At 41.8% G+C, this 27877-nt stretch overlaps 1 protein-coding gene across 5 annotated transcripts in view; it reads right to left on the bottom strand.

Moving 5' to 3' along the window:
• The window catches only part of KLF12 (KLF transcription factor 12), a 291436-nt gene that overhangs the window by 126381 nt on the left and 137178 nt on the right, over nucleotides 1-27877 (bottom strand). For all 5 annotated transcript variants that reach the window (XM_067466904.1, XM_067466905.1, XM_067466901.1 and 2 more), the window contains exon 3: nucleotides 17937-18474. In XM_067466904.1, the coding sequence (XP_067323005.1) occupies nucleotides 17937-18474 (538 nt within the window). The remainder of the gene's footprint in view (nucleotides 1-17936; nucleotides 18475-27877) is intronic.

Raw genomic sequence — 27877 nt, 5'->3', positions numbered from 1 at the left:
AAACATTCGGCATACAAGATAGCTTAACCTTCAACTGTACACAAAACCAACTTGAATATTTAAGGAAATCATAGACAAATTAATGTTGTGTATGTCTTGTTTCTTGACGGTGGTGTGATGTTTGTATTGTGCTCGACACACCTGATGAACACAAACAGGAGTCCATCAGTTCTGAGTACCCTGTTAGCCAATTTAAGGGGAAGAACATTTTTTCAGTATTGAAGTCTATTTGCAAATGACACTCCATCACCTTCATCATTTATCTTTAAAATGGCAACTATATTATCTTGCCCTTTCAGAGTGATGCAACTAATTACACGGTAAGTTTGCTAAAGACTTAAGACCAACATTTCTTGAGCATCAATGAGGAATGTTAACATCCTTTATATGTTGGGGGCAGGGAGGCTGACAACCAAATCTGATTTGTTTTGAGGTGCTACAGTAATGCATTTCTCTCACTATTAATGTTACTCAATTTCTTATTAGATTTTCATTTTCTGAGTGAAACACTTGAACTACCCGACTAAAACGCGTCCTATTCCTGTCCACTTTAGGTTGCTCATCCCATACTGAAATGTTTATACATCCCATTCCTTCTTTTACTACGTTTAGCTTCTCCTGGTTCATGCTTCCCACATCCCATGTCCCTATAATGTGTTGTGCAGCTTCAGACTTTATTTTCATCATGGAGTACATCAACAGCTGAACATCCTTTTAGTTTGAGTCCACCTGTGTTGCTAGCCACAGTGTTCTTCATAGCTGCTTTCTCCTCCATTCCAATAGCTTTCTGAGTGCCTTCTGACTTGGAACTGTTATATTCTGGCACCATGTTTTGTTGAATTGGGTTTTCACAGTGAAAGACATTCAGACAGGGTTTACATGCCTTCTTCTGTGCAGTAAGAACAAATGTTAACCATGGTGTCACTGCTATCATCTCTGAGATTTCCTCTGCTAGGATCACCCTGCCAGTACTGCTGCTGTCCAGCAGATGTTTGGCACATTAATCTGACTCCTTAGCAAAAGTCTGTCTGATGAGAGATCTTAACAGTAGCACTGTTACTACAGAAAGGTAGTGTCATAAAGTGAAATCTATTAGTTGCAGGTATACAACTAATATAATCATAGGATGAGGATCAATGCTTTCCTTTTGTTCTTTGTTTTGGATCAGGACCTACAGGTTTTCATGAGTTATTGCATAAAAATGCATACAATCCAGCCAAAGTCAATTATTCCTAAATTCCACTGATCCAGCAGAACTGAGTGAAACACATGCTTCTTTTTTCTCTCTTTGGGTCAACATGTTAGGAATATGAGAAATAACAAATAGAGGAAATATTTACACAGTGCCAGAAAGAAGGTTTGTGGCAAAGAAAAAATCCAAAAAATACCAAAACAAACTATCCATCCATTTCAGAATCACAGAGAAAAATACCATGCATAATATGCAAAATCTTGTATTTAAGCAACTTAGGCTAGGTGACATAAGATTTAGGAGAAGTTCACGAGAAAGCTGGTAACTATTTATAGTATACTAGGGTAGAATTAAGTTTGGAGATAAATGTAGGTTTTTAACTGTTACAGATGGTTTAACATAATCTCAGTAATAAGATATGTAAGAGACAATTTGCTAACAAATTGGTTTTCGCTCTTTGGTATGTAAATCATTATTCAACATCACATATAGATTATATTACTAATAGCTATAGAAGAGTATTTGAAACACTCAACTTTAATCCACATAATGGATTGTATCCAGTATATTTGAAAGCTTCTACAAATACAAATGACCTACCATGTAGAATGACATAGTACCACTGCAGTTTTTAATTAAGCTACTAATAAGCAAATTCAGCTGTCAGAAATATGATGTATTGACTGCACATCACTGGATTCATGTAGTGCATGAACAACAACAACTAGAAGCATCACTTACGGTTGTTTGCACACTGATTTGCTCATGTTTTTGCAGTTTAAACTGATTTTAAAAATAAATTTCCTATTTCAATTGCTTAAGAAGAGACTCTATATTGTGGTAACCTTGCCAAGGCATTTAGAAAAATGCACAAGCATTTACTAAATATAGCATGAGGCCACAAAACTCTTACTGAAGCAAATGTTTTGAGGTGAAAAGGAGGATATCCCAAATGATACTGCTATGGTCCCATCAGTTTCTAATTATGTCGGTTTGCTTTACGCCTACTCCACCTTATCAGACAGAAGACACAAATTTATCCACTTAATGCACAAGTAGAAACTTTCAAGACATATATCTACCTAAAGGTACTGCTTAAAGCACAAATAATTTTGCCAGCAATTTAATAAGAAGATGGGCATTAAGAGCAGAAAGAAACTAGGCAATAAAGCTTTGTATTAGGAGGAAACTAGATGTGTTGTTATGTTGTTCCTGTAGTGGTTTGAGCTCTGGATATGATTTAGAAGAACATAGTTCAATCCCTGCTCAACCATGGAAATCCAGTGTCTGATCCTGGGTAAGTCACAGTCAGAGGAAAGCAAAGGCAATCTAACAAAAAAACAAACAAAACAACAACAACAACAAAACCTCCATGTTATATTCACTAAGAGTCAGAATGATCTGAAGGAACACGAAAACAGGATACATTGTGAAACACACATCTGCAACTGAAAACAGAAGCTTGAGGAGGGAATCTTCACATCTATAAGTGCTATGGACTACATTTGTTGCCATGGTCTGTGGTGAATCTATCAAGAGTTGTGGAGAAAACATCTGGCAGGTCAACAATTCTTTGCCATGGTTTATACCTTGCCTTCCTCTTCCTAAACATCTAACCTTCCTTACCTGTCTGATGATCACCAATGACTAACTTGAGTAGGGGAGTCATTTAGCACCACTATTTTGGGATGCAGTTTACCCACTCAGTCAAATGAAAGGTCTGCTACTCTTGGCCCCATATTCTTGACTGTTGCTGACAGAGGGTTGGGAAAACAAGAAGAACAATCATCATATACTGCAGACGCCAATGGGGAAGTGGAGGATCCGCCAAAACTCTGGTATATCAAGGCCATCTGTGTCTAGCAGGGCAGGTTATGCGGTGCTTACATAGCTAATGTGGAAACAGGATGGGGACAATGGATTAATGAAGAAAAGAAGAAAGGGAGGAATTCCCTAACCCTATTTTTTTCTCAGAATACACGCAGATAACAGCATGTGCCCATCCGAGTCCTAGATGGAAAAGAGGCTATTTTCAAAAGCAAAACACTTGCCAAGGCTTTCAGTGCATGATGGTCCATCAGGAACCTCTCTGCCTTCTCCCAATGTTATAGTTTTAGTTTCTAAGTGGTGAGGGGCAGACACTCTCAATATGCAGAAACACACAGTCATGTAGGTAAATGAGTCACAATGAAGTGAAAGTAAGCAGCAGCAACAGCAGCATCACTTATGGTCTAAGATGGGTTATTCTGAGTTTCTCTTTAAAAATCTCAGATTCAAATTACATTTAGTTTTACTAGCTATTATGGATGTGCAAAACTTCATTTTTATTTAGTAAGTTGTATCTAATTCATAAGTTTTGTATATATGAACAGATATTAAAAAACGGGGGATACGCAAAAACTTAAAATACTTGTTTGTTTGAAACCTGTAATTTTCAGAAATCTATCAAAGTCAGTTTTATTTTTATCACAAGCAAGGAAAAACCAAAAAGGCTGCTGTTCCTCTTTAAATTAATGGCCTCTCGCCATGAGGAGAGGAAAGTAGCAAGGCAGAGGGGCGAGCTGAGTAAAAGAGACTGAGAAACCACAGAATTTTGGGAAATGTAGTTTGGGAAGGCAAGGGGCCCTGTGGCAGAGAATTCAAAAGGCCCTGCCCTAAACTACATTTCCCAGAATTCTGCTCAGCAACAGAAAGCTCCAATTTGAATAGGGGAGAAATTTTCCTCTCAATGAACCTTGGAAAGAAAATCCCAGGATAAAGTTATCATGCATCAGAGTCAATTCAGAGACATGTAACAACAATATGTAGTTCAATAGCAAGCATTAACTTTGTTACTTAAAGGATGGTGAGTGAGACTTGGATCAAGGTGTATCTTTAAGTCCTGCTGCTGTGGATTTAACAACAACCTCAGACTTCACCAGTACAAAGGAAATAATTCACGGAAAACTGGCTGATGAGCAATTCTGTACAAATTGTTGGCATATTTTTCATTTTGGGAAGGATTGTTTAATGTTTTGGTTTACTTGTTACAGGGAACAGGAAGAAGGAGACATGTTTTCAAATGATTACATAAAAGTGCCTTATATTGAATCAGATAGCTGATCAACCTGGCCCAGCACTTTTTGTTCTACCATATTTCCTTCTGCCTTCTCATTCAAGACACAGAGTATGCAACTTGGAACCTTGGCATGTGGTCTGCCACTGAACTATGTTGCCCACCCCATCAGTGATAGCTATGCAACACGAAAAGCTATAGATCAGCGTTTCTCGACCTGGGAGTCGGGACCCCTGAGGGGGTCGCGAGAGGGTGTCAGAGGGGTCACATATTTCTGATGGTCCCAGGTTTTGAACAGGGGCAAAAAAAAATTCCCAGGATTGCAGAAGAGGTCCATATAGAAGAGGTCCACAGTGCTCTCCGGAGGTAGGTGTACTACATCTATCCTAAATCACTGTCAATTCCACCCAAATCCCTGCAGTATTTTCTGTTGATCATGGGGGTTCTATGTGGGAAGTTTGGCCCAATTCTATCATTGGTGGGATTCAAGGGGCACTTTGATTGTAGGTGAACTATAAATCCCAGCAACTACAGTTCCCAAATGTCGAGGCCTCTTTTTCCGAAACTCCACTAGTGAGCATATTGAGTATCTGTACCAAGTTTAGTCCAGATCCATCATTGTTTGAGTCCACAGTGCTCTCTGGATGTAGATGAACTACAACTCCAAAACTCAAGGTCAATGCCCACCAAAACCTTCCAGTATTTTCTGGTGGTCATGGCAGTTCTATGTGCCAAGTTTGGTTCAATTCCCTCATTGGTGGAGGTCAGAATGCTCTTTGATTGTAGGTTAACTATAAATCCCAGCAACTACAACTCCTAAATAACAAAATCAATTATTCCTCCTCCCCCCAACCTCCACCAGTATTCAAATTTGGGCATACTGCGTATTTGTATCAAATACATCCTGCATATCAGATATTTATATGATGATTCATAACAGTAGCAAAATTACAGTTGTGAAGTAGCAACAAAAATAATTTTATGGTTGGGGGTCATCACAACATGAAGAACTGTATTAAGGGGTCGCGGCATTAGGAAGGTTGAGAAACACTGCTATAGATTATGGTTTAAAAGATTTTCTTGAACTAATGCATGCCATCTCCAGAACTTTCCTTTGACCTTATTTTTTTAGTTTTTGGGATCTAAATGTTAGTAGAAGACTAGTGACTCTTCTGAAAAGCCATGGCAACATGAACTGGTACTAAGAAAGTCAGCTTCCATCATTTAATGGCACATGTGAATGCAACCAGAAATAAAATACCCCAAACAGAATTTTTGTATCACCTCACCTGCTTTTCACTTCACAGACTGAGTAGCTCAGTGATGAGAATCACTGGTTTCCACACATTTCCTGGCTCTATTTATCCCTGACTTCTGCTCTCCTTTGTAGATAACCAAAGTGGCACCTTCGCACCACTCTTCATGCCTCATTGCTAATTTGGTCGCTTGCACGCACACACCCAAAATTGCCATGTAAATATATATTTATTTTCTCTATGACCACCTAGTACAGAGATGGATGGGAGTCAATAACTGACAGATTTTTGTAGTTTTTGGGATCTAAATGTTAGTAGAAGACTAGTGACTCTTCTGAAGCCATGGCAACATAAAGTGGTACTATTTGTACCAGTTCATGTTGCCATGTACAAAGCTAGCATTGATATGAAGCTACCTTTAGGTCTTCAGAACATGGGGTAAAGTATTACAACATGTTAGTTTTCATAAGGGGATTTAGACAGCATGAATTTCAATAATGAGGTGCAACTTTTAATGTAGTAACCTATTCAAAAATTATGCACGCATGCATTTTTTTCCCAAACAGACTGACAGATCTTACAACATTTTTATTTATTCACAAAAATTCAGTTTCAGCGGGGCTGTATTTATTCTTTAAAAAAGATATTATCAGGATTACATCACAGAAACTTAAAATCTAAGGGAGCTTAAATGTCAACATTTTTATGACTACTACAGTACCAGACAGCCTGAATTATAATGAATCCAAGGCAGCTTAATGCTTAATACATCTTTGTGGACATCCCCAGCAGCTACCAAAGATGATTAATTCTCATAAACTGGCTTGGCATTATAGAGCGGAAGCAAAATCTCATCCTATATTTGGAATAAACTCCCACACTCAAGGTGGGTGTGACTGCATTTGTCATGATGTATTAACAAAAAAAGAATCATGCCATGCAGGGTGGGGGAAAAACCACAAGAGGAAGGGTGGAGGCTTGTTTATAAAGCTCTGTGAGAACTCCTTGCCTTTATGCTTGGGAGTATAATTTGTTCAGGATGAAATATTGCCAAATGATGGAAGAGAACCACATGACCAAAAGCATAAATGATGCTGTTGATATCTTGTGTTTGGCTTTCATAATGTGATGGTTCCCAAGCATTTAAATTCCTGGAACTTGTCTAGATTAAAACAAATAGATGTGCATTGCATGCTCTCAAACAAAACCACCAGTTTTCTGATTAGCTCTGAAAATAACTGCCTGACATTCACCTTGCAGTTTTGTAATAATGTCAGTGATAACATGGAAGGCACATCCTGATACACCCACTCTTGAGATGAAGTCCTTGCCCTTTTACAAGCAAAAAATTATCCCCAGTTGGAAAGACCAAGTTCGATCCTAGTCTGTAGCAAAGCTTGGAAAACTTGCTCCCAAATCCAGAGTCCACATGGCCAGTGGACATACTGTCTGGGTAATTACAGAAGCTATACTCTAAAGAGTAATTTAAATAACTGTTTTCCCATAAAAAGTAATTGCTTCACAAGACACAGATGTCTATTTACTATATATTGTCATCTAAAAGTTGATCTCATGTATAAGTCAAAAGTATGTTAAGGGGGCCAAAATTATGAATTTGATACAATTGATAAGTGAAAGGTCATTCTGCAGCGAGGGGAAGGTACCAGTGCTGCCACAGTGGACCAGCTGCCACCACCAATTTCATACCCAGGCTAGAAATGAGGAGAAGATATTGATATTTCTTTTCGTTTCTCCCGAGAGAAACTTGCCCTTTGTCACTCCATTCAGAGAAGGTGATGGTTCCTTGTTTTGATAAGGGTTAAGGGACAGTACGTACACTGATCCATGGATAAGTCAACCCAGGTTTTAAAGGTTTGTTTTTTGACTAAAATTTCTAGACTTATACATGAGAATGCACAGTATCTAACATATTCTTTAAAAAAACCTTTAAAAACATATACAAACTTCAATTGACATCCCTGCTAGTTCTGTAGTGTAAGCCACTTGCAAGGTGGAACAATGGTTTTCCAGTCATGTCCCAGTGTTCCTCAGAACTTTAACAAGGCTCCCCCATGAGAAAATCATTTAAGTATTGTACAGGTTTCCCTAAGAACTCAATGAACCACCACTACTAAACATTCTGCAGAGAAATATTGTGGATGGAGTAGAATTCTGGGTGAACTTTCAAGTCATATACTGACAGAGGATTTACTCACCCCCATCACACAGGATCGCCTCCTCTCCTTTCTAGTGCAATCATTTCAAGAATACAAACAAAATTCTTTCCATGAGATCATCTTCTTCAAACCCATACCCTCAAGGAGACAGGTATCCTTTTTGAAATAACACTTTCCATGGGATCTTCCCCCTTAAACCCTTACACTAAAGGAGGCAGGCATTCTTTTTGAAACATTTATTTCCATGGGATCTTCTGCTTTAAACCCCTATTCTGACTGAGAATGGCACACTTTTCAAAGCACTTCTTTCAATGGGATCCACACTGTCTTTAAACCACTAATGGAAACAAAAGGAGGCTTAGCAGACCTGCCACATGAACTCTTGTACTGAAATATCACACAGTAATCGGACAAATCCACCACTTTCCATCCCAAGAAAAAATATATCTTTAAGCATTTCTATGCATAGGGAAAGGAGTGGAGTTGATTTCTGCCCATATATGGAATCCTCCAGTTTCTACATGCTGCGGAGCATCTACCAGTTGCAGACCTGAGTCACTTGATGGGCACTGTAGGATTCTGTCTTTGAAGTGTGTAGAAACAGAAGAAACCTTGCATATGATGAGATATTCCATCTAATTTGCATCCTTACTGAATTGACTATGTGTGTACAACATGTCCAAGAAACCTCTTACAATGTGTAGGGCTCCTTTGGCAGACAAGTTTGTATGGGAAGAGGAAGAAAGTTAAACACATGGTAGAAAATAACCATCTATCCCCACTACAGTAGTAGTTTATATATTTATTTACTTCATTTATACCCCGCCTTTCCCATCCCACAGGGGACTCAAAACAGCTTACAGACACTGGCAAAAGAACACAGGAAGGTGTTTCACAAGCACTCAAGTCACTGGTCTACCTGGCCAAACTTTGATAGCACTAACATGGCTTCATAGGGTTTTATGCCAGATTCTTTCCTAACCTTACCTGCAGATCCTTATAACTAAACTTTTTCTTCGTGGTCTCTGCGAATGCACACTTGTGGAGAGACTGCGCCTGCGCGGGCTCCAACGGAAACTTCTACATTTTAAAACTTTCAAGTTTTGGCGGTAACCCCGCCCAGCCCCGGCAGGGGATAAAAGGGCGCCCCGCGCACACCGATCCAATTCCTTTTTTTCCGCCGCACGGCTCGCTTCGATACCTCTAGTGGATAGTGTTTGGATAGCTTCTCGTCTGAGTTTTTCCTCGAGTTGTTGACTGGATTATGTCAACAACTCGTTTCAAAAGATGCGCGAATTGTCCGAGGAAGATCCCTGACTCGGACACACACGCTCTTTGCCTTTTGTGTCTCGGTGAGGCACACATTACTTCCTCGTGCCGTCATTGTCAATCGTTGACGGCACAGTCCCGTAAAAATCGGGTCCACCGGCTTCGATACCTTCTGTATCAGCAGACTTTGGCTCCGGTGTCGACAGCTTCCAAGGCTACAAAGCCAAAGAAGCAGAAGACTCCTTGCACGGTCACGACCGAGACCGTACACATCCGGCACTCTTCCACCAGTTCTGTGGCGTCGGTGAGATCGATCAGGTCCACGAGGTCGACGTCGGCGACTCCGCCATCTTCCACGGCGGTTCGTATTGCCTTCCGCCGGTCTCAAGAGGAGTCTCGGCGTGCCTCTACCTCTTCCTCCGTCCCGCCCACCCCGGGCAAGTCGGTGTCGAAGACATCTCAACCGCCGGCAAAGAAGAAGACGATGCCGCCTCCATCCTCGTCTTCTTCTTCTTCCCGAAAGCAAACCACCGCCTCCTCGGCCACCTCGTCGGCGAGGTCGTCGCCCTTGCAGCCGGTCGAACCCCAGCCGGCCCCCCAACCTACCCAGAAGCCGCAGTCCTTGCCAGAGCTGCCATCGGAGCAACCCGAGTCCCCGGTGATTTCGGTGGACACGGTGATCGAGGCACCAACTCGACACGTGACAGCCAGACAGGAGCTTTTCCCGTCGGTCGCGGCCTTGACAACTGTGACGGCAAGACAGGAGACTTCTCCAGTGCTGGAGACTCCGGAAAGGGGCAGGCAGACTATGAGACTGGCCTTGGCCCGTGCCAATCAGGCTTCAACCTCGAAAGCCCCTCCAGTGGCTCCGCTGCAGCGCCTGAGTAGAGATGTCTCCTCATCCCCTCCCCCTCAGTCAGTGGCAGCTGATGACGAAGAAGAGGATGGCGAGTTGCCGGGATCGGTACACTCGGGGTCTGTGTTGTCTCTTGGGATCGAGAGATCACCTACTCACGACGCCTATGAGGCTGACCCTCCATCTCCTACTGACAATGTCCGAGCCTTTGCAGATCAGATGGCTCGTATGGCTGAAGCACTGGGCCTAGAGGTCAAGCAGACTTCCAAGGCAGTACAGGACCCGGTGTTTAAAAGGGTGCAAGCGGAATCCCCACCTGCTCCTCTTCTGCCCTTCCTTCCCTACCTCCTAGAAGTGATCCAGGGCTCCTGGAAGACCCCTTCCTCCATCCCTCCAACCTCCAAGAAGATCGAATCTTGGTATAGAATGGACGATGAGGGCTTGGAATGGCTGAAACACCATCCCGACCCTAACTCGGTGGTCGTGAAGGCGGCTCAGGGGTTCGGAAGGCAATCGTCGGCGCCGTCCGACCGTGAGGGGAAGAGATTCGATGCAGTGGGCAGGAAGCTATACTCCGGTGCCCTCCTGCTGGCCCGCATGGCCAATTATGGCGCTTGTATGGGCGCATACCAACACATTCTTTGGGAGAAGGCAGCACCACTCTTCCAAAGAATGTCTGAAGAGGACCGCTCTGCCCTTTCCACCCTGGCTCAGGAGGCGAATTCTTTGGCTCATCACCAGATGCAGATGGCCAAACACACGGGAGACACCGCGGGCAAGATGATTGCTCACGCCGTGGCAATCAGGAGACATGCATGGCTCAGATCCTCCGGCCTCTCTACATCCTCGAGGCAGGTGATCGAGGACCTCCCGTTCGATGCCCTGGGACTCATCAATGCGGGAACGGACGACAAGCTGAAGTCAAATCACGACTTCAAGACCTTGGCTTCGAAGTGTGGGTTCGAGAATCAGAACCAGGCGCAGAGGACCAGATGGTTCCAGTACAAACGCCGACACACGGTCCCGTACCGCACCATACAGTACCGGCAGCCTACCCGCCCTCTGCATGCCTCCCAGCAAACCCACCCTCAGCAACCACAGCAACAGAGAAGGCAGCATCAGCAGCAACGCTCCCGATCCCGCCAGGCCTCTGGAGGCAACCAAGCCAGGCGCCGCATTTGACGCCCTAATGGACGATACCGTTTGCTCTTTCGTTACCGATGTTGTTCCCATGTCCCTCCCGATGGTACCCACCCTCTTCCTTCCATCCGGCTCAACACCGTTCGGGGATCGCCTGACAAACTTTCTCCCTGCATGGGAAAATATCACCTCAGATGCATGGGTTTTAAAGATTGTCGACGAAGGTTATGCATTGGAGTTCGAAGAGCTCCCACCAACGGGACAAATTGTCGAGACCGAACCGTCCTCAGCCATTCTGAAGGAGGTCGAGACCTTGCTTCTAAAGGGGGCAATTTCCCCTCTCCCGGACTCTCAAAACCATCGAGCCTTCTTCTCCAGATACTTTACTGTTCCAAAGCCGGACGGCTCCCTCCGCCCCATCCTCGACCTCAGGGACTTAAACTCCTTCATCGAACCTCAAAAGTTTCGGATGGTGACGGTATCGTCCATTCTCCCGCTCCTCAGACATGGGGACTTCTTCGCGTCCGTCGATCTTCGAGACGCTTATTTTCATATTTCCATCAGAAAGCATCACAGGCGCTTCCTGGCCTTCAGGGTAGCGGGGCAGACGTACGTCTTCGACATCCTCCCGTTCGGTCTCGTGACGGCACCGAGAACCTTCACCAAATGCATGTCGGTGGTCGCCGCAGCCCTCAGGAGGGAAAAAATCCGCATTTTCCCGTACCTAGACGACTGGTTGTTGGCAGCACGCTCCCCGGACCTTCTGCGCCTTCAAGTGGCAAAGACGCTTTCCCTCCTCGAAGACCTCGGCCTCCAGCTGAACGAGGAGAAGTCCCATCTCGAGCCCACCACCTGCATAAAGTTCATCGGCGCCATGTTCGATTCTCTCTCCCAGACAGTCTTCCTTCCGGAGGAGAGGTTCAGGGCTCTTCGTGCCGAGGCGCTCAAAGTACGTCGATCCCGAGTGGTCCCCGCGAAGCAGATACAGATCCTCCTCGGGCACATGGCCTCCACGGTGATGGTGACACCATTGGCGAGGCTCCGCTTCCGTCCCCTCCAGAGATAGTTCTTGGACCACTTCAATCCCATGCGGGACAGTCCTACGAAACGCCTGCTGATACCAAAGTCGGTAAAGGACTCCCTAAACTGGTGGATGAACCGCCAGCATGTTTGCAGAGGCATTCCATTCCACCCAGAACCCCCGGCTGTCACAATAACGACAGACGCCTCGATGTTCGCATGGGGATGCCATACAGGAGATCTCTCAGTCCACGATCTCTGGTCTCCACAGGAAAAGCAGTGCCACATAAACTACTTGGAACTGCTGGCAATCTTCAAAGCCCTGAGGGCGTTTGCTCTCCTGGTAGCGGGGAAGTCGGTCCAGATCCTCACGGACAACATGGTGGCAATGTTCTATGTGAACAAGCAGGGAGGAACGGGCTCGAGAAAACTTCTCAAGCTCTCGCTGGATCTCTGGGACTGGTGTGTGGCCAGGTCGGTGTCGATAACAGCCTTGCACCTCCCGGGAGAGATCAACGTCGAGGCCGACGCACTCAGCAGAACCAAGGCAACATCTCACGAGTGGAGGTTGAACCCGGACGAGTTGGCCAAGATCTTCAGGGATTGGGGCCTCCCGACCGCAGACCTCTTCGCATCTCCGCAAAACGCTCAGCTTCCTCAGTTCGGTGCCCGGCTTGCTCCGAACCCGGTACCGGGGTGTCTCGGGGATGCGTTCCTCCTAGACTGGTCGCGGCATCTGCTCTACCTCTTCCCTCCCTTCCCGCTCATCCCGAGGGTGGTCGAGAGAATCCAGTCGGCGCAAACGAACTGCATCTTGATCGCGCCAGAATGGCCACGACAACCGTGGTTCTCGGTCCTTCTCCAACTATCTGAGGGACGGATGAGACGCCTTCCACTTCGGCAGGATCTGCTCTCCCGGGAAGACGGTCAACTTCTCCACCCCGACCTCGCTTCTCTGCATCTTTCGGCGTGGAGGATCCAGTTCTGAGGTCCCTGTGTCCAGAAGTCCTCCCGATCCTGGAGGCAGCTCACAAACCAGCAACCAAAAAGTGCTACTCGGCGTGCCTCAACCGCTTCCAGGCCTTCCTCTCCGAGAAGGGCCTTGACGACCAACAGCCTTCGATACCGTCGATCCTCTTGTTCCTGCTACACCTTACCGAACGAGGCTTGTCGTTGTCATCGCTCAAGTCCCACTTGGCAGCCATCTCTTGGCAGCTTCAACGAACAGGTGAGGCCTCCTTGTTTAAGGAGAGCTCAGTGAAGACCTTCCTGCGGGGTTTCAACAACCTACACCCCCCAGTCCGCTCCCCGACTCCGGGGTGGGACCTTGACCTTGTGCTGGCCCGACTTGCACAGGAGCCTTTTGAACCGATAACGTCGATCGACCTGCGACTTTTGTCGTGGAAAGTAGCATTTCTTGTTGCTATCACCTCGGCCCGTAGGCCTTCGGAGCTTGCAGCACTGTGCGTGGACAAACCATATTTTGTTGTCCACGAGGACAGAGCAGTCCTCCGTACCGACGTGAACTTCCTTCCCAAGGTTGTGTCCCCCTTTCATGTGAATGAAGACGTTGTCCTTCCCTCGTTGTGTCAGTCCCCCTCCACCCCGAGGGAGAAAGAACTTCATATGCTCGATGTGCGGAGGGCTTTGCTTTCTTATAGGGACAGAACCGCTCGGTCTCGAAGGACTCAGAGACTGTTCGTGGCGTATGCCCGGGAGAAGTTGGGCTTGCCGGTCACGGCGCAACGCCTGTCCCATTGGATCACCTCGGCAATCGAGCTTTGTTACCAGCTTGCTCGACAGCAGCCCCCTTTGGTTGTCCGGGCTCGGTCAACCAGGGCTATGGCGGCTTCAACAGCCTTCCTTAAGGGAATTCCCCTGGACGTTATTTGCAAGGCGGCCATTTGGAAAAGCCCTCAGACATTTGTCTCACATTATAGACTGAATACCAGGTGTACACCTGACATGGCCTTTGGGAGGGCGATTTTGGAATCGTGTCCTTCATAGGACCCAAAGAATTTCTCTTGTGCTGGTCGATACCGAGACTTTCTTCGGTACCGTACATTGTTGTGAATGTTATTTACCATGTTTTACTTGAATTCAATTGTTTACCGGTGCCAGTGAATGTAATTGCACCTTTACACTTGATGCCTTACTGCCTGAGGCACAGGCAACCTTGCACTACAGCCTAATGAGGCTCACCACGGGTACTGTTTGTGTCGATATCGACACCTTTTTGCCTTGCTAATGTGTTTTGCACTTGTTAACAAAACTGTTTTTGTGTAACCACTTAATGTGCCCTCATTGCTATGAGTGTCTTCGGAAATCACCATGTGTTTTAATTCAAGGGTCAGGAGACAGTTCTTATTGTTCAAGAATGCCCTCATTTATTGAGTGTCTTTCACTGTTAATTGGTCACCCTCTCGTGACCGGGAGGATCATGTACTCCCATAAGTTTATGCACGGTACCCTTCTTCGGAAGTGATTGCAATCTCTTGTTTTGGAAACTGTTTGCACTTAATAAAATTGTTTGGCCCTTGACTTGACTAGTCGGTTTGCATTTTTCCCGCCTCCGGGACCTAAGCTTGCTAGTCTCCACAAGTGTGCATTCGCAGAGACCACGAAGAAAAATGGTAGGTTACATACCTGTGACCATCTTTCTTCGAGTGGTGCTCTGCGAATTCACACTAACCCGCCCAGCCTCCCCTCTATGCAAACCTCCAATTTCTCGCTACCGTAGCGGCGTAGGAATTGGATCGGTGTGCGCGGGGCGCCCTTTTATCCCCTGCCGGGGCTGGGCGGGGTTACCGCCAAAACTTGAAAGTTTTAAAATGTAGAAGTTTCCGTTGGAGCCCGCGCAGGCGCAGTCTCTCCACAAGTGTGAATTCGCAGAGCACCACTCGAAGAAAGATGGTCACAGGTATGTAACCTACCATTATTGTTTTTGCTCTCCCACTAAGTCGCTCTCTCCATGCTTTGGCAGTATCAAACACACCGTTCAAAGAAATCAAAGGAACATCTCTTTTTTTGGTAGAAAAGTAATGCAGAAGAAGAAGTAAAATTAAAGGTTCTCCTTAGCATTTCAAACAGAAAGACATAAAATAGTTTTAGTGAAGCCTGTTAGGATTAGATATTGTGCAGAGGGGTTTATTTAATCTACTTTAGAACAAATCAAACAAATGTGCTTTTTGCAGACAACTTGTAACCCCTCTTAAGCTGCACAAGAATGCACCCCCAAAATAGAGGATATATTTAAGGGGATCTCCCCACACTGCTTCCTTCGCCCTTTTCCATGAAATATCATTATCAATGGTTTGTACTTTTAGAAAAACGTTTCAAAATCACCAATCAAGTTTTAAATTTAAAAAACAGCTTGCTTTCTGATAGGGATAGCAAATGTGGTCGATTTATTCCATAAAGCTTTATGTACACAGCAGCAGCATCCATGAATGTAATGATCATAATATAGAGTCTAAAGGGTAATTTTTATTGTGATTTATAGCAAGATAGCATGTACTTCACAGTTTTCAGACTTTATTGAGATTTTATGGGACTGTGCAGCTTACACTGTTAACTCTGTGTTCTTTTTCACTCCAAGGAAGGTGGGATTTGCTCCCATACATTCATTTGACTGTTAAACTACCATAGGTTGTTAATTACTCTATTTAATCAAAGTCATTATTTAAAACAACCTCACAAGTTGCTAAGACTACAAGATAGAGAGTCACTATATATAGCCATAGAAAATTTGAACTCACATGTTTCAATTTGAACAGAACAGTGTAGAATTCAGACCCATTTACTAGAAATCAAATTCTTAAAGGTGTTAAGAGCTATCCAGTATCGAATATATAACCATTTCACCATCCAAAATAAAACAAAGCAATGCAAAGAAAAGGTATTATAGATTGGAGTATAGTATTTCTAAACTGGGTTTCTAGTCTAGTCATTTCGACATAGCTAAAAGTGATTATGTCCATACAGTTCTTCCTGTCCTTAGGCCTGCAAAATGCTTGTACTTCATTTTCCCCTGACAATCTAGGGTGAACTACAACTTTAAAACCTGTGTCTCCTTCACTGACATTTCCTTTAGCATACTAATGGTTCATCTAGGCCCCCTGAGTTTAAAATCCTGCTGATAAATACCAGGTCTGTAAATGGTAAAATTGCTGCCATTCAAGACCTGATTTGGGATGAGTATGTAGACATGGTCTGCATCACCGAGACCTAGCTGGATGATATGGGGAGGGGGTGTGTTAATCTCTCCCAGCCTTATCCACCAGATTTCAGGGTGCATCAGCAGGCGAGATCTGGGGGCAATGAGGCAGAGTCGCAGTAGTCTACTGGAAATCCATTTCCTTGATCAGGTGTCCCATCCCGCAATCACCCAGTTTCAAATGTGTCTACCTCAGAGTGGGTAACCAGGACAGATTAAAGATTCTATTTGTGCTCAACAGTCTCCCTACCTGAGCTAGCTGGAGTGAATGCCAATTTTGATGCAGTACCAATGGATGTACGTGAGGTATCTATCTGCTTGTCCTTTTTTAATGGATTTGTTTCAACTTGTTCAGCCTGATGACATGGACAAGATTCTTAAAGTGGTAAGGGCGACCACCTGCTCTGGACCCTTACACCTTTTGGCTTATTAAAGAAGAAGCTAGGGGAGGGCTGGCCGAATGGATCTGGAATAATATTAATGCTTCCCTGGTACAGGGACAATTTCCAACCTGCCTTAAAATGGCAGTAATTAGACAATTTATGGAAAAAAAATATGGATCTCCTGTCGTTAGACAAGTATTGGTCTATTTCTAACCTTCATTTTCTGGGCAAGATTCTTGAGTGGGTAGTCACTACACAACTCCAGGATTTCTTGAATGAAGCCAATTATCTGGATCCATCACAGTCTGTGTTTAGTCCTGGTTACGGAACAGAGACAGTTTTGGTCACCTTGGTGGATGACCTCTGCAAGAACTAGACAGGGGGAGTGTATCCCTGTTGGTTCCCAGGCTAATTTTAGGGAAATGTTACATACATTCATTAGAAAAATCTGCATTTTTCTATTTCAGGTTTTACAGAAGCAATTTCCATGTTTTTAATCAGCTAACAATCTCTGGTCCCTTCTTACTTGTTGTCATCAGTTGTCTCAGCATTCCAGCATCCTTCCCCTAAAATAATCAATTCAGGGTATTTGTTCTAGATTTTCTGCAGATAGATTATAACTATTTCTTTAGCTTATCTTGAATCTTTTTAACCATTTTGGGCAGTTGTTCATCCAACAATCTAGCATTTGTACTTGGTACTATTGGTCCACGAAATCATTTTCTATATCCCATATGTTATGACTTTCTAGACCTTATACAATTTTTCCTGACCTGTGGTGCAACATTGTAGCTAGACGCTATTGTGAATTTCACTGAAGCATTTGGGGAAAATCTTTTTTATTCGTGTCTTCTTGCTGTTACAAAGGCTGCTGTATTCACTTAGACTCAACATACCATCTGTAATGCATTTCAATTTCTGATCTCAGCTCTCAAACCACTGAACAACAACGAAGTTTGTGAGTTTCTGTAGTTGCTCACTGTAATGTGGTGGTAAGCAACTGGTATTAAGCACTGACTACTCTCATCCCAAGAGTAGTCCCTAAAATCTCCACAAAGCAATTGGAATTACTGGCTTCCTTGTTAGAGGGGTAATGGATCTGCTCCAAGTTGCAAACTTTAAAGAAGTCAAGGCATTGAAATTTATCATCAAAAAAGTTTCGCATAAAATGACTCCTTCAAAAAGCAGGCTAAAGCTAGCAAAAACAAAGCATCTATATTTAAACTGTTTTCTAAAATGTTCATATGTAACAAAATCTAAGAAAAATGCCAGGTTTGTAAAGTTCTTAGCCATTCCCATATGATCCAGAAAATAGTCATTAACCTAGACTTCATTGTTGTGCACAAATGCATTTTATATGAGGAAATCTTACCTTTCATGTGATTTCTCCCATCTTCCAGTAGCGGTACTACTATAGTGTTGTTCACATTCCCTGGTGATCTCACAGCTGTGTAGACCACAGGTACAGATTGTACCACCACTGGAATGCGGTGTACATGACTCATTTTGTTGGTCTGTAGGTTCATAGGGCTTGAAGGAGGTACTGGATGGATTATGTGCAAAAACTGCTGCCCTCCAACACCTGACGCAGATGCCACAAGTGGTCCTGGAGTTAATACTGATGGAGCAGAGGCTGCTGAAGATACTGACGTGATTACTGTTGGTGATGAAGCTGGACGACTAGAAGAAGTAGAAATAGAAGAGGGAGAAGAAGCTGAGGCAGTGATGGATACTGGTGAAGATGAAGCAGCAATGGGGGATGATCGGGCTTTGTTTATTGATAAGTCCACTGGCTCAGTCTGCGTTTGGAAATGGTCTGTGGGCAAAGAGTCTTCTTCTGAATCTGCCTTCATGCTGTTCAGCAACAGGGGTACAGCTTCCATATCTGGGTAACTATGAGTACTTGGAGACTGTGAATGGAAGAAAAGGAAAACAGGTCATTACCATTTGGAAGCTACTTTGAAAAACACTTGGTAAATCACTGTGTAGATTTATTTTAATTATTTCCTTTAAGGTAAAAAAGGAGACAAACAAAGAGAATTTGTAACTCAAGACAACCAAATATTTTCCCATTATAACCATCAGAGGGCAGATAAAAATTGATGAGAATGATAGCATCTATCGTTCTTTTTGCCTATCATTTTTAATATGAAAGTGTTCAGCCAGATGATGAAATGCAAAGTTAGGTTACAGATGGCCACCTTCTTCATTGTTCCAGAATATCATAGGCCAACATCTGAGTCTGAAAATGCAGAGATTATGAGTCTACCACATTAGCGAAAAGGTTGAGTGAAGGGTAAAGTGAAAAAAAAAATGCCAATCCCTCTAACTGCTTGCCAATGTGAAAACCAAGTTGGTGAGAGACAGAAGGATATTTCAAAAGACGTGTCCAGGGCCTCTCTAAAGTGAAGTCAGGGCTTACGTTCAATCAAAATTGATTATCTAAATTTTGAACAAGTTGGATCCATTGCTTCTTCTTACTTCATGGATGCACCGTATATTAAGCCCACCCTTTGACATTATAGTAGACACTTAGTATCTGCTGGGGTATGATTCCAGGTCCCCTTCAGATACCAAAATCAGTGGAACTTGAACCCCATCTTATACAATGGTGTAGTAGAATGGTGTCACTTATATAAAACAGCAAATCCAGGTTTACTTTAAAAAAAAATAAAGCCATGGATGATCATAGCTATGTAAGAAGAATCAAAGAAGGGGTCACAATGGGCCAACTGTATTCATATACTGTAATTCCTCGTTACAGTATATAAACCCATTATCCAACTATTACCAGATTTAAGTGCCCTAGTTATTTCATGTAAATACAAAGTTTTCCTAAAAACATTCATGCCTGTATTTCAAATAAATTATCAATAATTCATTCCCTTTTTTGCGTAGAAAGTCCCAACAGTTCTAATTTTTTTTTTAAAAAACCTACTGTTTTATAGTTATCATCTTGCTACCAGGTTGTAGCAAGATGACATACCAAGTTTTTAATGGAAAGCAATTTACATTATTATTTCAAATTTATATACTGTAATACTGTCTGTTTCAACTTTACGGAAAGTCCCTAACACTCTTATTTTCTGAACCATTCCCCATTTCATTTTTACTTCATTTGTCACCTGAATCATGCTTTCATATTAAGTGGAAGGTTAGACTCCCATTTCAATGGAGACCCTCTGCCTCAGAGAACTTAAAAAATAGTATGTAAATACTTCTTTTAAGAATGTGGAATAAGAATTTAATGAGAGAAAATGCATATAAGGGCTTCTATTCACAACCTATTTAAACTTCCGGAGCTCAGATTCTCTCCATACCCCAAAACCAATTACCATATACATATATCAGTTTTAGAACTTTAGTTTGAAGAACTGGAAAGGGTTCAGAACCTCTAGTTTCCTTCCAGGCATGAACAGGGCTACCACAATTGCAAAGATCACTGTGTACATATTAGAGGCAGATAATAATTTTGAAAAGTGTGATAAAACCACTCTTTTTCTACATAGAGGCTGTATACCAGAGACAATTCTGGTTGCCTTGGGGGATAACCTGTGCTTGGTGGACAGGGAGAATATGCCCCTGCTGATTCCACATGGCTCTGTAAACTACTGACAACAGATGAACAGATGAAAGCTATTATGTACATGATTGTTCTAAATATGAGAGGCTGTCCTTGTGGGAGGCTTCTCTCATGTCCCTGAAATGGGGCGCTGGAGCTGATAGAGGAAGCTCATCCTACAAGGATGGTAAAACATCAAAACATCCGGGCATCCCCTGGGCAACATCCTTGCAGATGGCCAATTCTCTTACACCAGAAGTGACTTGCAGTTTCTCAAGTCGCTCCTGACACGACCAAAAAAATATATCTTATTATTTCAAATAAAATGAGGATCACTAACCATTGGTCATTGTTATTTTGGGTAGACTCGCATCAGAAACGCATTCAGTTAGGTATTAATGGGCCATTAATAATTTGACTAATTTGCCCTGAGAATGCATACTAGTTTATAACACATATTTTTATTCCTTTCTATTCTCCGGTGTATAGCAAATCCTCAGAAGAACAGGAAAAGCCCACATTGCACAAATTATTATTGGGTCAAAAATTAGGATGAGTATATCAACCATATCTGTAAGAAGGCAGATTTAAATCTGATCCTCCAGAGACAAAGCTACAGCTACTCCTCTTGTTGACATATGCTTTCTTATGCCCAAATTACTTTGCTGTGCAAATTAGTACTGTCAAGCCCAAATATATTACAAATTAAAGGGGAGAAATATAGGCTTCTTTTTTCCCACACAGAAAATAATATCTTTACTTTGAGTATACACATAATTGCATATTATAGACTTGAAATTTTAATGGGATAAAACCAAATGCTGTGAAATGCAGCTGTTTTATCAAAATGATTTAGTGTCTTGTGAATTGGCTTCAATAAATCAAGCTCTTTATGACCCAATGAGATATAATATGATTATTTCAAAGGGAAGCAGCAAGGAAACAGAGGGAAAGCAAGCTTCTGTTCAGCATGATAGGATGGCTGCCTATGAATCTACTGACTCACTACTTCCTGGGGAGAAATCTCCACATGCCATGAGCTTTTGCTCACCCATGGAGAGCACATAAAAACATTTTGAGCTGCTCTTACACAGCATTGGATACACTGAGTATAGAGATTTTTTTAAGTTATTCAGTTAACATTATGGTGATCATCTACACCTTGTTTTACAAATTTAACTATAGAATTCTATTCATTTCTATTTAAGATGTTGCCGCACAAGGCTCTAAAATATGTCCTGGAATTGTAAACCCATGTCGCTTTGAACTGGAGCACACCAGCATAACAACTGATCTCATCACACCAATGCTTTCCACAAGTGCTTTCAATAAACCCAAAAGTGTTTTTAGCTCACCACAGCTCCTCCCATTGCCCTGCTTGGTTCCCCCTTTTAATGGAAGATTGGGCAATTCCAAGAATTCAAATTCTCACAAGACTGGGACTTTGTGGTTAATTACTTCTGCAGTTTTCGAGATCACAAACACTATCCTACAAACTATTAAAATATTATTTTAATAAATAATAAAAATGCATTTTGCAATGCCCAGGCTCTTAGAAGATGCACAAATTGGAACTTTTGCAAAATGGACTAGCAAACAGAAAGGAAACACTTTCAATCAATAAACAAATAAAGATGGATTTTGAATTACATGCTTTTTCCTATTTTGTGTATTCTGTGTGAGAGAGGTAAACTTATGATGGTCAAATCTTGCCTATGACTGCAAGAGGATGCATGAGTTAGAAAGTTTGCAAAATAGGCCTGCAAACAGCTGGATTTTTTTGCAAAACAATGGGAACCAAACAGTAAGGAAGTGATTAATCAAGAGGAAAATCCCTATCATTGTCAAGAATTACCTACGAAACTGCACAGTTACTTGACTTTTTTTAAAAAAAAACAACTTTAAATGGAAATGAACATGATCGAAGTGACAAGTTATGATTGGCAGACGGAGGTCCTCTTAGGCCACTCACTGGAAGTGGAGTGGCAAGCAGTTTAGAGATGAGGAAATGAAGCTGTTGCAAGTGATGCCACCAGCATTCTTATAATTACGTCACCATCCCCAAACTCACTGCTGAAATGCTTTTAGATTATCGCATCAGGTGAAAACACTTTGAATATCAATTCAAAGAACTTTCAGCTACCTAAAATGGGCTTCCTCTGCTTATTGGAAAGTATTGCCTCAAAATGAGTTAAAATCTGGTTAGGAATGAGTTTAGAATGATGTCATGTGATCCTGAGTGCAGTGGTGCAATGGGTTAAAGGAGCCGTAGTACTGGCTGAACTGCTGACCTGAAAGTTGGTGGTTCAAATCCACAAAACAGGGTGAGCTCCCATATGTCAGCCCCAGCTTCCCATACGGGGACATGAGAGAAGCCGCTCACAGGATAACACATCCGGACATCTCCTGGGCAACATCTCTTTAGACAGCTGATTCTCTCACACCAGAAGCGACTTGCAGAATGTTCAAAATTTGCTTCTGACATGATGAAAAAAAATCCTGAGGGCTGCTGTTCAATACTAGTGAGCTTCAAATGTGCCATACAAGCCTCATGTGATAATCTCTTTAGAAACAAGATTCTAAAATTCTACTGGGATCAAGAAAATTGACTTCCAGGTGAATACAGGTTCTTCTGCATTTCACCATGTTAACTTTATGGAATCCACGTTATTTCAAAATTTGATCTTAAATAAGGCATCCAGTAAAGAAGCCTAAACTTAAACCCTACAGATACGATCCATTAAGGAGGCAAATATTAAGTAAAAAGCAATATCATTTGAATTTTCTGGTTGCTGCTACTTCTCGGTTCCATTTTTCAAATTTCTATTTGCCACCACAAGTGACAGTGGAAAATCACATTTTACTAGTATATGGGATGTTATCACATCTCCAGCATTGTTATATCATCTGTAGCATGTACATTTAAGATGAAAGTAACAAGAGCAAAAGAAAAAATAGAAAAATGGCTGTGCACAGAAAGAGCAAGTGAGAAAAGAAATGGATATTTAACAGCATCAAAACAATACAGCTGTATTTGCACCAAAAAAAAAAAAAGAAGAAGAAGAAGAAGAAGAAGAAAAGAAAAGCAAACAACAGAGATGCTGGGTTGCTGTGAGTTTTCCGGGCTGTATGGCCATATTCCAGAAGTATTTTCTCCTGACATTTCACCCACATATATGGCAGGCTTCTCAGAATTAATGCAAACACAAAACTATGGGAGTATTTTTAACTCAATCCAGAAGAGATGTGTTAACTAGTTCATAAAAACATGCAGCATGCTTGTTGAAAAGAAATCACGAGGACTTTAATTTCACCTACTCTATATACTCATGTCTAAATCTAGAAATGTTAGTCAAAAAATCCAATTATCTCATTGGATTAAATTCTAACCCTAGCACATAAAATTATATTTTGCACCAAAGTCTGACTTGGTTACACACTGACTATTTTACCTCCTACTCTGCTGATCGAACAAAGATTGATGGAACCCCGAAATGTCAAAGGATGGCATTTGAAAGCACATATCAATTTCTTTCCCTGAAAAACAGAATGATGGTCACAGTGGGACAGATTTGTCACTGTAAGACCAAACTAGCTATCCAATGCATATGAATTTCCTTTCAAAAAGATGGAATATGTCTTACAAAGCTTGTTGTGCAGCTTGTATATCACTGCAGCAACAAGCCTGTCACAGGTTCTTCTTAGAAGGGAATTTTAAGTTCATGTTAAGTTCAGTAAGGTTTTTGCTTCAAAGGTTATGAGTGATGCTAGACTTTATTATTAATAGAAATCCTTCTCAAGATTAGCTTCGCCAAAGAAATGACTAGCTTCAAACCATGATTCATAATTCTGAGGAGTGAGGATGCCTAGCAGATTTTTTTTTCTCACGAAGCTGCCAGGATGGATCCAAATGACAGGGATATGAATTCTTCCCAATCCATGGATGCTAAATGACAAGAGGGTAATATTTTATGTGGACAGAAAGGCAAAGTGTTGGAAATATGAGCAGAAATCTTGCTGTCTCTATAAATATTATATGCCAAATGGACCAACGCACAGAGAGAATGCTGAGAGAGAAGTCACACTATTAGGAGGAAGCGGACTGTAATCAAAGCTGTTGTACCATTGCAACAAGCTTTATGTTTGTACTGATTAAAGAAGCACAACTTAATCCATTCAAAATGTGAGTATGCAACACACAATGAGATACAAGAACAAGCTAACTTTGGACATTCTGTCATCCTGCAAGCTTCCACCTTTTCCCCAAGAAATGGGCTGAAAGTAGTAACTGGCCTAAGGGCACATATCCAATGAGTTTCATGTCTAAATGAGGATTCAATTGTGGGTCTCCCCTATTACTAGTCTGGCAGTGCAACCCACTGTACCACATGTACACATTTTGTACTCAGGCAGATCCAGCTAACTTATATGCTTTAAAAGGACTTCAAGAGGGTCTACACAACTATACACACCATTTGAACTCACATTGAATAATGCATAGATGGATGGAATAGGGATGTATTATTTAGATAGTAGCTCTTCAGTCCTGACTATAGTTTTCTGATTTCAGGATCTGCACTGAGTCTCCGGTTTTTATGTGTCATCTCTAAGTAGGAAACAAGAGTACAAATTCTTCAATTTTTGGTAGACTTGACTCCAGAGGACTACGGACAAATCTGTAGCTCAGTAAAAGAGTAGTATCTTGCTACAATATGAAAGGCTTAAATGATTACTTGTTGCAATTCGAAAAGACTTAGCAAAAGAACAGTGTCATCTTAAAATATGGGCATGCTGGGCAGTTATTCGGGAAATTGATGTGCACAAAGGACCCATGCTAATCTATGCACATACCAGAATTTAACACTAATTTTCTGATTACCCACCCCAACATCCAAATCTCCTGCTAACTCAGTAGGAGAAAAAAATTACAACCTGTAGCAGAGAGTTGGCATGTCAGCATTCATGAAAAAAAGTTTTACCATTTTTATTACTTGCAATATTATAGAAACAAAATATTGTAACGGGGGACAACAATTGCTGACAGTGTACATTTTCATTATCAGAAGCAGTCTCTGCTGTTTGGATTCTAAGAATTCTATATTCATGGTGAAGGGTTAGAGGAAGTGTAAGAAAGTGAGGTGAGGGGAGAAACCGGAAGACATTACATATAAGTGAAATTTGTAAATATCTTTTTGTGCAGAAATTAAACATAATGTTTTGATTGTAGCACAGAAGAGGAAAGAAGTTGCAAAGGAGAAAGAGGAAACGAGAACTGATTTTGTGGGAGGTACCAATAAATATAAATATTTTACATTTACTGTGAGTAGTTGTGTAGGCAAGGCCCAGTGCACTGCTTTGCCTGGAGGCCTATAAAGTTATTAAGAAGATCTCAGTATTCACATTGGGATATACTCTGAGTGCCTTTGAACAAAATTCCCAACAGATCCCATCACACGATGTCTTGTTCCCTTTCGTTAGCAACCCATTGGAAAAGGTCTGCAAAAGGTCTCAGAAATGGAGTAAGTTAACATGGGATTCAAATAGTAATTTTTGCTTTAAAGAAAATACACCACTTTTTCTTGTGACTGTAAATCCAGTATGCATTCCATCATCTGTGCCGTGATATGTCTCTTTTGGAAGCGTGTCTGGGGGAGAATCCCTGGAATCTTCATCATTTATCTTTCAGTGGTTGCCTGGGAAAGGCCTCTGGAATTTCCAAATCAGAATTTATTATTTTTGTAATTTTTGCTGAACTCTTCAAAATTTCTTCCTTCCATTGTATTGTGCCAAAGGGCAGCGATCAGGGAAACCTATTACTTCATAGATGCAAGCTTTTCTAAAATCTCGTGAGAACAGTAGTTCAAGACTTCCAGGCGAAGTCACTGTGCAATGTTTGATTTTTTAAAGTGATGTAGGAATGCATTTGAATTAATTGGGAGGTGCCAGCTGGCCATGGTGGGATGAGTCAATGCACATGATTTTCAAAAGGTAGACATTAGGTGTGATGGGGTTTGTATGCATCCTGTGTGCATCCAGCGCTTAAAAAGAATGAAATGCATACAAATTTAACACTTCTCTAAGTTGATGTCATGAGGTCTTTAGCTAACTTCCTTTTGTCCTTCTTGCTGTTGTGATACTGACTCTCTGCTCTGCATCCACCTTCTGGCTAGAAACAAGTAGACCATGTTAAAAGTTATTTTACCCCATGTCACCCCAAAAAGTGAGAAAGAGTCATGCACTCATTTCATTTTCCTCTAGAAAGTGACATTTCTGACAATTTCTGGACAAGAAAATATGTTATCTTCAAGTACGTTTGACAGAAAAACTTTGAGCTATTGTGGATGGAACTTGATACTTAATATTTAATACATCACCAGGGGAAATCTCTAGCTCTCCGGTTTTGGTACAGAAACCTCAGGATCTGGAATTATTCTGAACCTGCACACCTGGTACTCAGACATTTAAACTCTGCAAGCTAAGGTCTGAATCCAAATGTTAGTCCCAACTAGCGTAAACAATAGATTCAACAGACTTTACATTAATATTGATTTCACAATTGGATTTAGACTCAAAGCTATGTGTAATGATATCTTTTGATGCTGGGTTCTTTGTGGCACTTATATCCCGCTTTATGCTAGGGTGGTCTTAAGGCAGTTTATAATATGAAACATGAACATGCAACAGAATAATTGAAACAAATGGCTGTAAAAAGGGATAATAAACATATCTCACATGCATACCACAGCTTTAAAAAAAAGATCAGCTGATGAAATGGTAATTGAAGGCATCCTACAATGAAAAGCTTGAGAGAAAAAGGTTGACTTCATCTGACATCTAAAAGAAAGCATTTCCTTTATCCGAAATGCCTGGAACCAGAAGTGTTTTTGATTTTAAGATTTTTAGTATTTTGGTTTGTTTGCATGCACATATCCCAGAAATGAAATTGAAGACTAAACATGAAATTTAATTATGTCTCGTGTAAACCTTATATAAATATTCTGATGGTAATTTTATACAATATTTGTAATAATTTTGCACATGAAACAAAGTTTGCATACAATGAATTAGCAGAAATAAAATGGGGACCATTTTGGATTTGGGAGAATTTTTAATGTAAGATTTCCAGATAAAGGATACTCAATTTGTACTTAGAAAATATGCAGATATAATGACTTCAGCATTTTGGATTCCACAATTAAGATAATATGTTGATGGATTTTTTCATATCCCTCAGTATAGACTCGAATAAAGTTTTTGCAGTCATGCATACCCAAAGAAAAAACACACCCCTTCCCCCAGTTGCTGACTGAACAGCTACCCAAAAGTGTGTGTAAAGGACACATGGAGTATGGAAGAGAAGATAGCACCAAGAGGAAGTGAAGCTCCTTGCTGCTTGCCTACTTGCAGTCTGGTAAATCAGGTGCCCCAGTAAGCGGGATGGCCATAGAGGAAACTTTTCTCTTACTTCTAGAGTTCTACTTTAGACTCCCCTTATGTCAAATATAGAAAGGTGCTAAAATCAGGGGTTTTTTTCCCATACATGGTGCCTAAGATATGCAACAGCCTCCCAAAAGAATCCTGATTGGTCCCATCACTTCATGCTTCATGCTTAAATAAAGATCACCTTTATTTAGCCCCTTATTCTACTTTAATTTTTTTAGTTTTGAAACTCTTCGTTTGGATGTTATTGAGCCTACTGTTGCTGTTCAGTAAAGTATTGTGATTTTGATTGTAAGGTGCTACATTTTTAT

This window comes from Anolis sagrei, chromosome 3 (genome assembly GCF_037176765.1).
Source record: "Anolis sagrei isolate rAnoSag1 chromosome 3, rAnoSag1.mat, whole genome shotgun sequence".
In the NCBI taxonomy this organism is placed as follows: Eukaryota; Metazoa; Chordata; class Lepidosauria; order Squamata; family Dactyloidae; genus Anolis; species Anolis sagrei.
The sequence above is the reverse complement of the archived record's forward strand: the minus strand, read 5'-3'. Positions and strand labels throughout refer to the sequence as shown.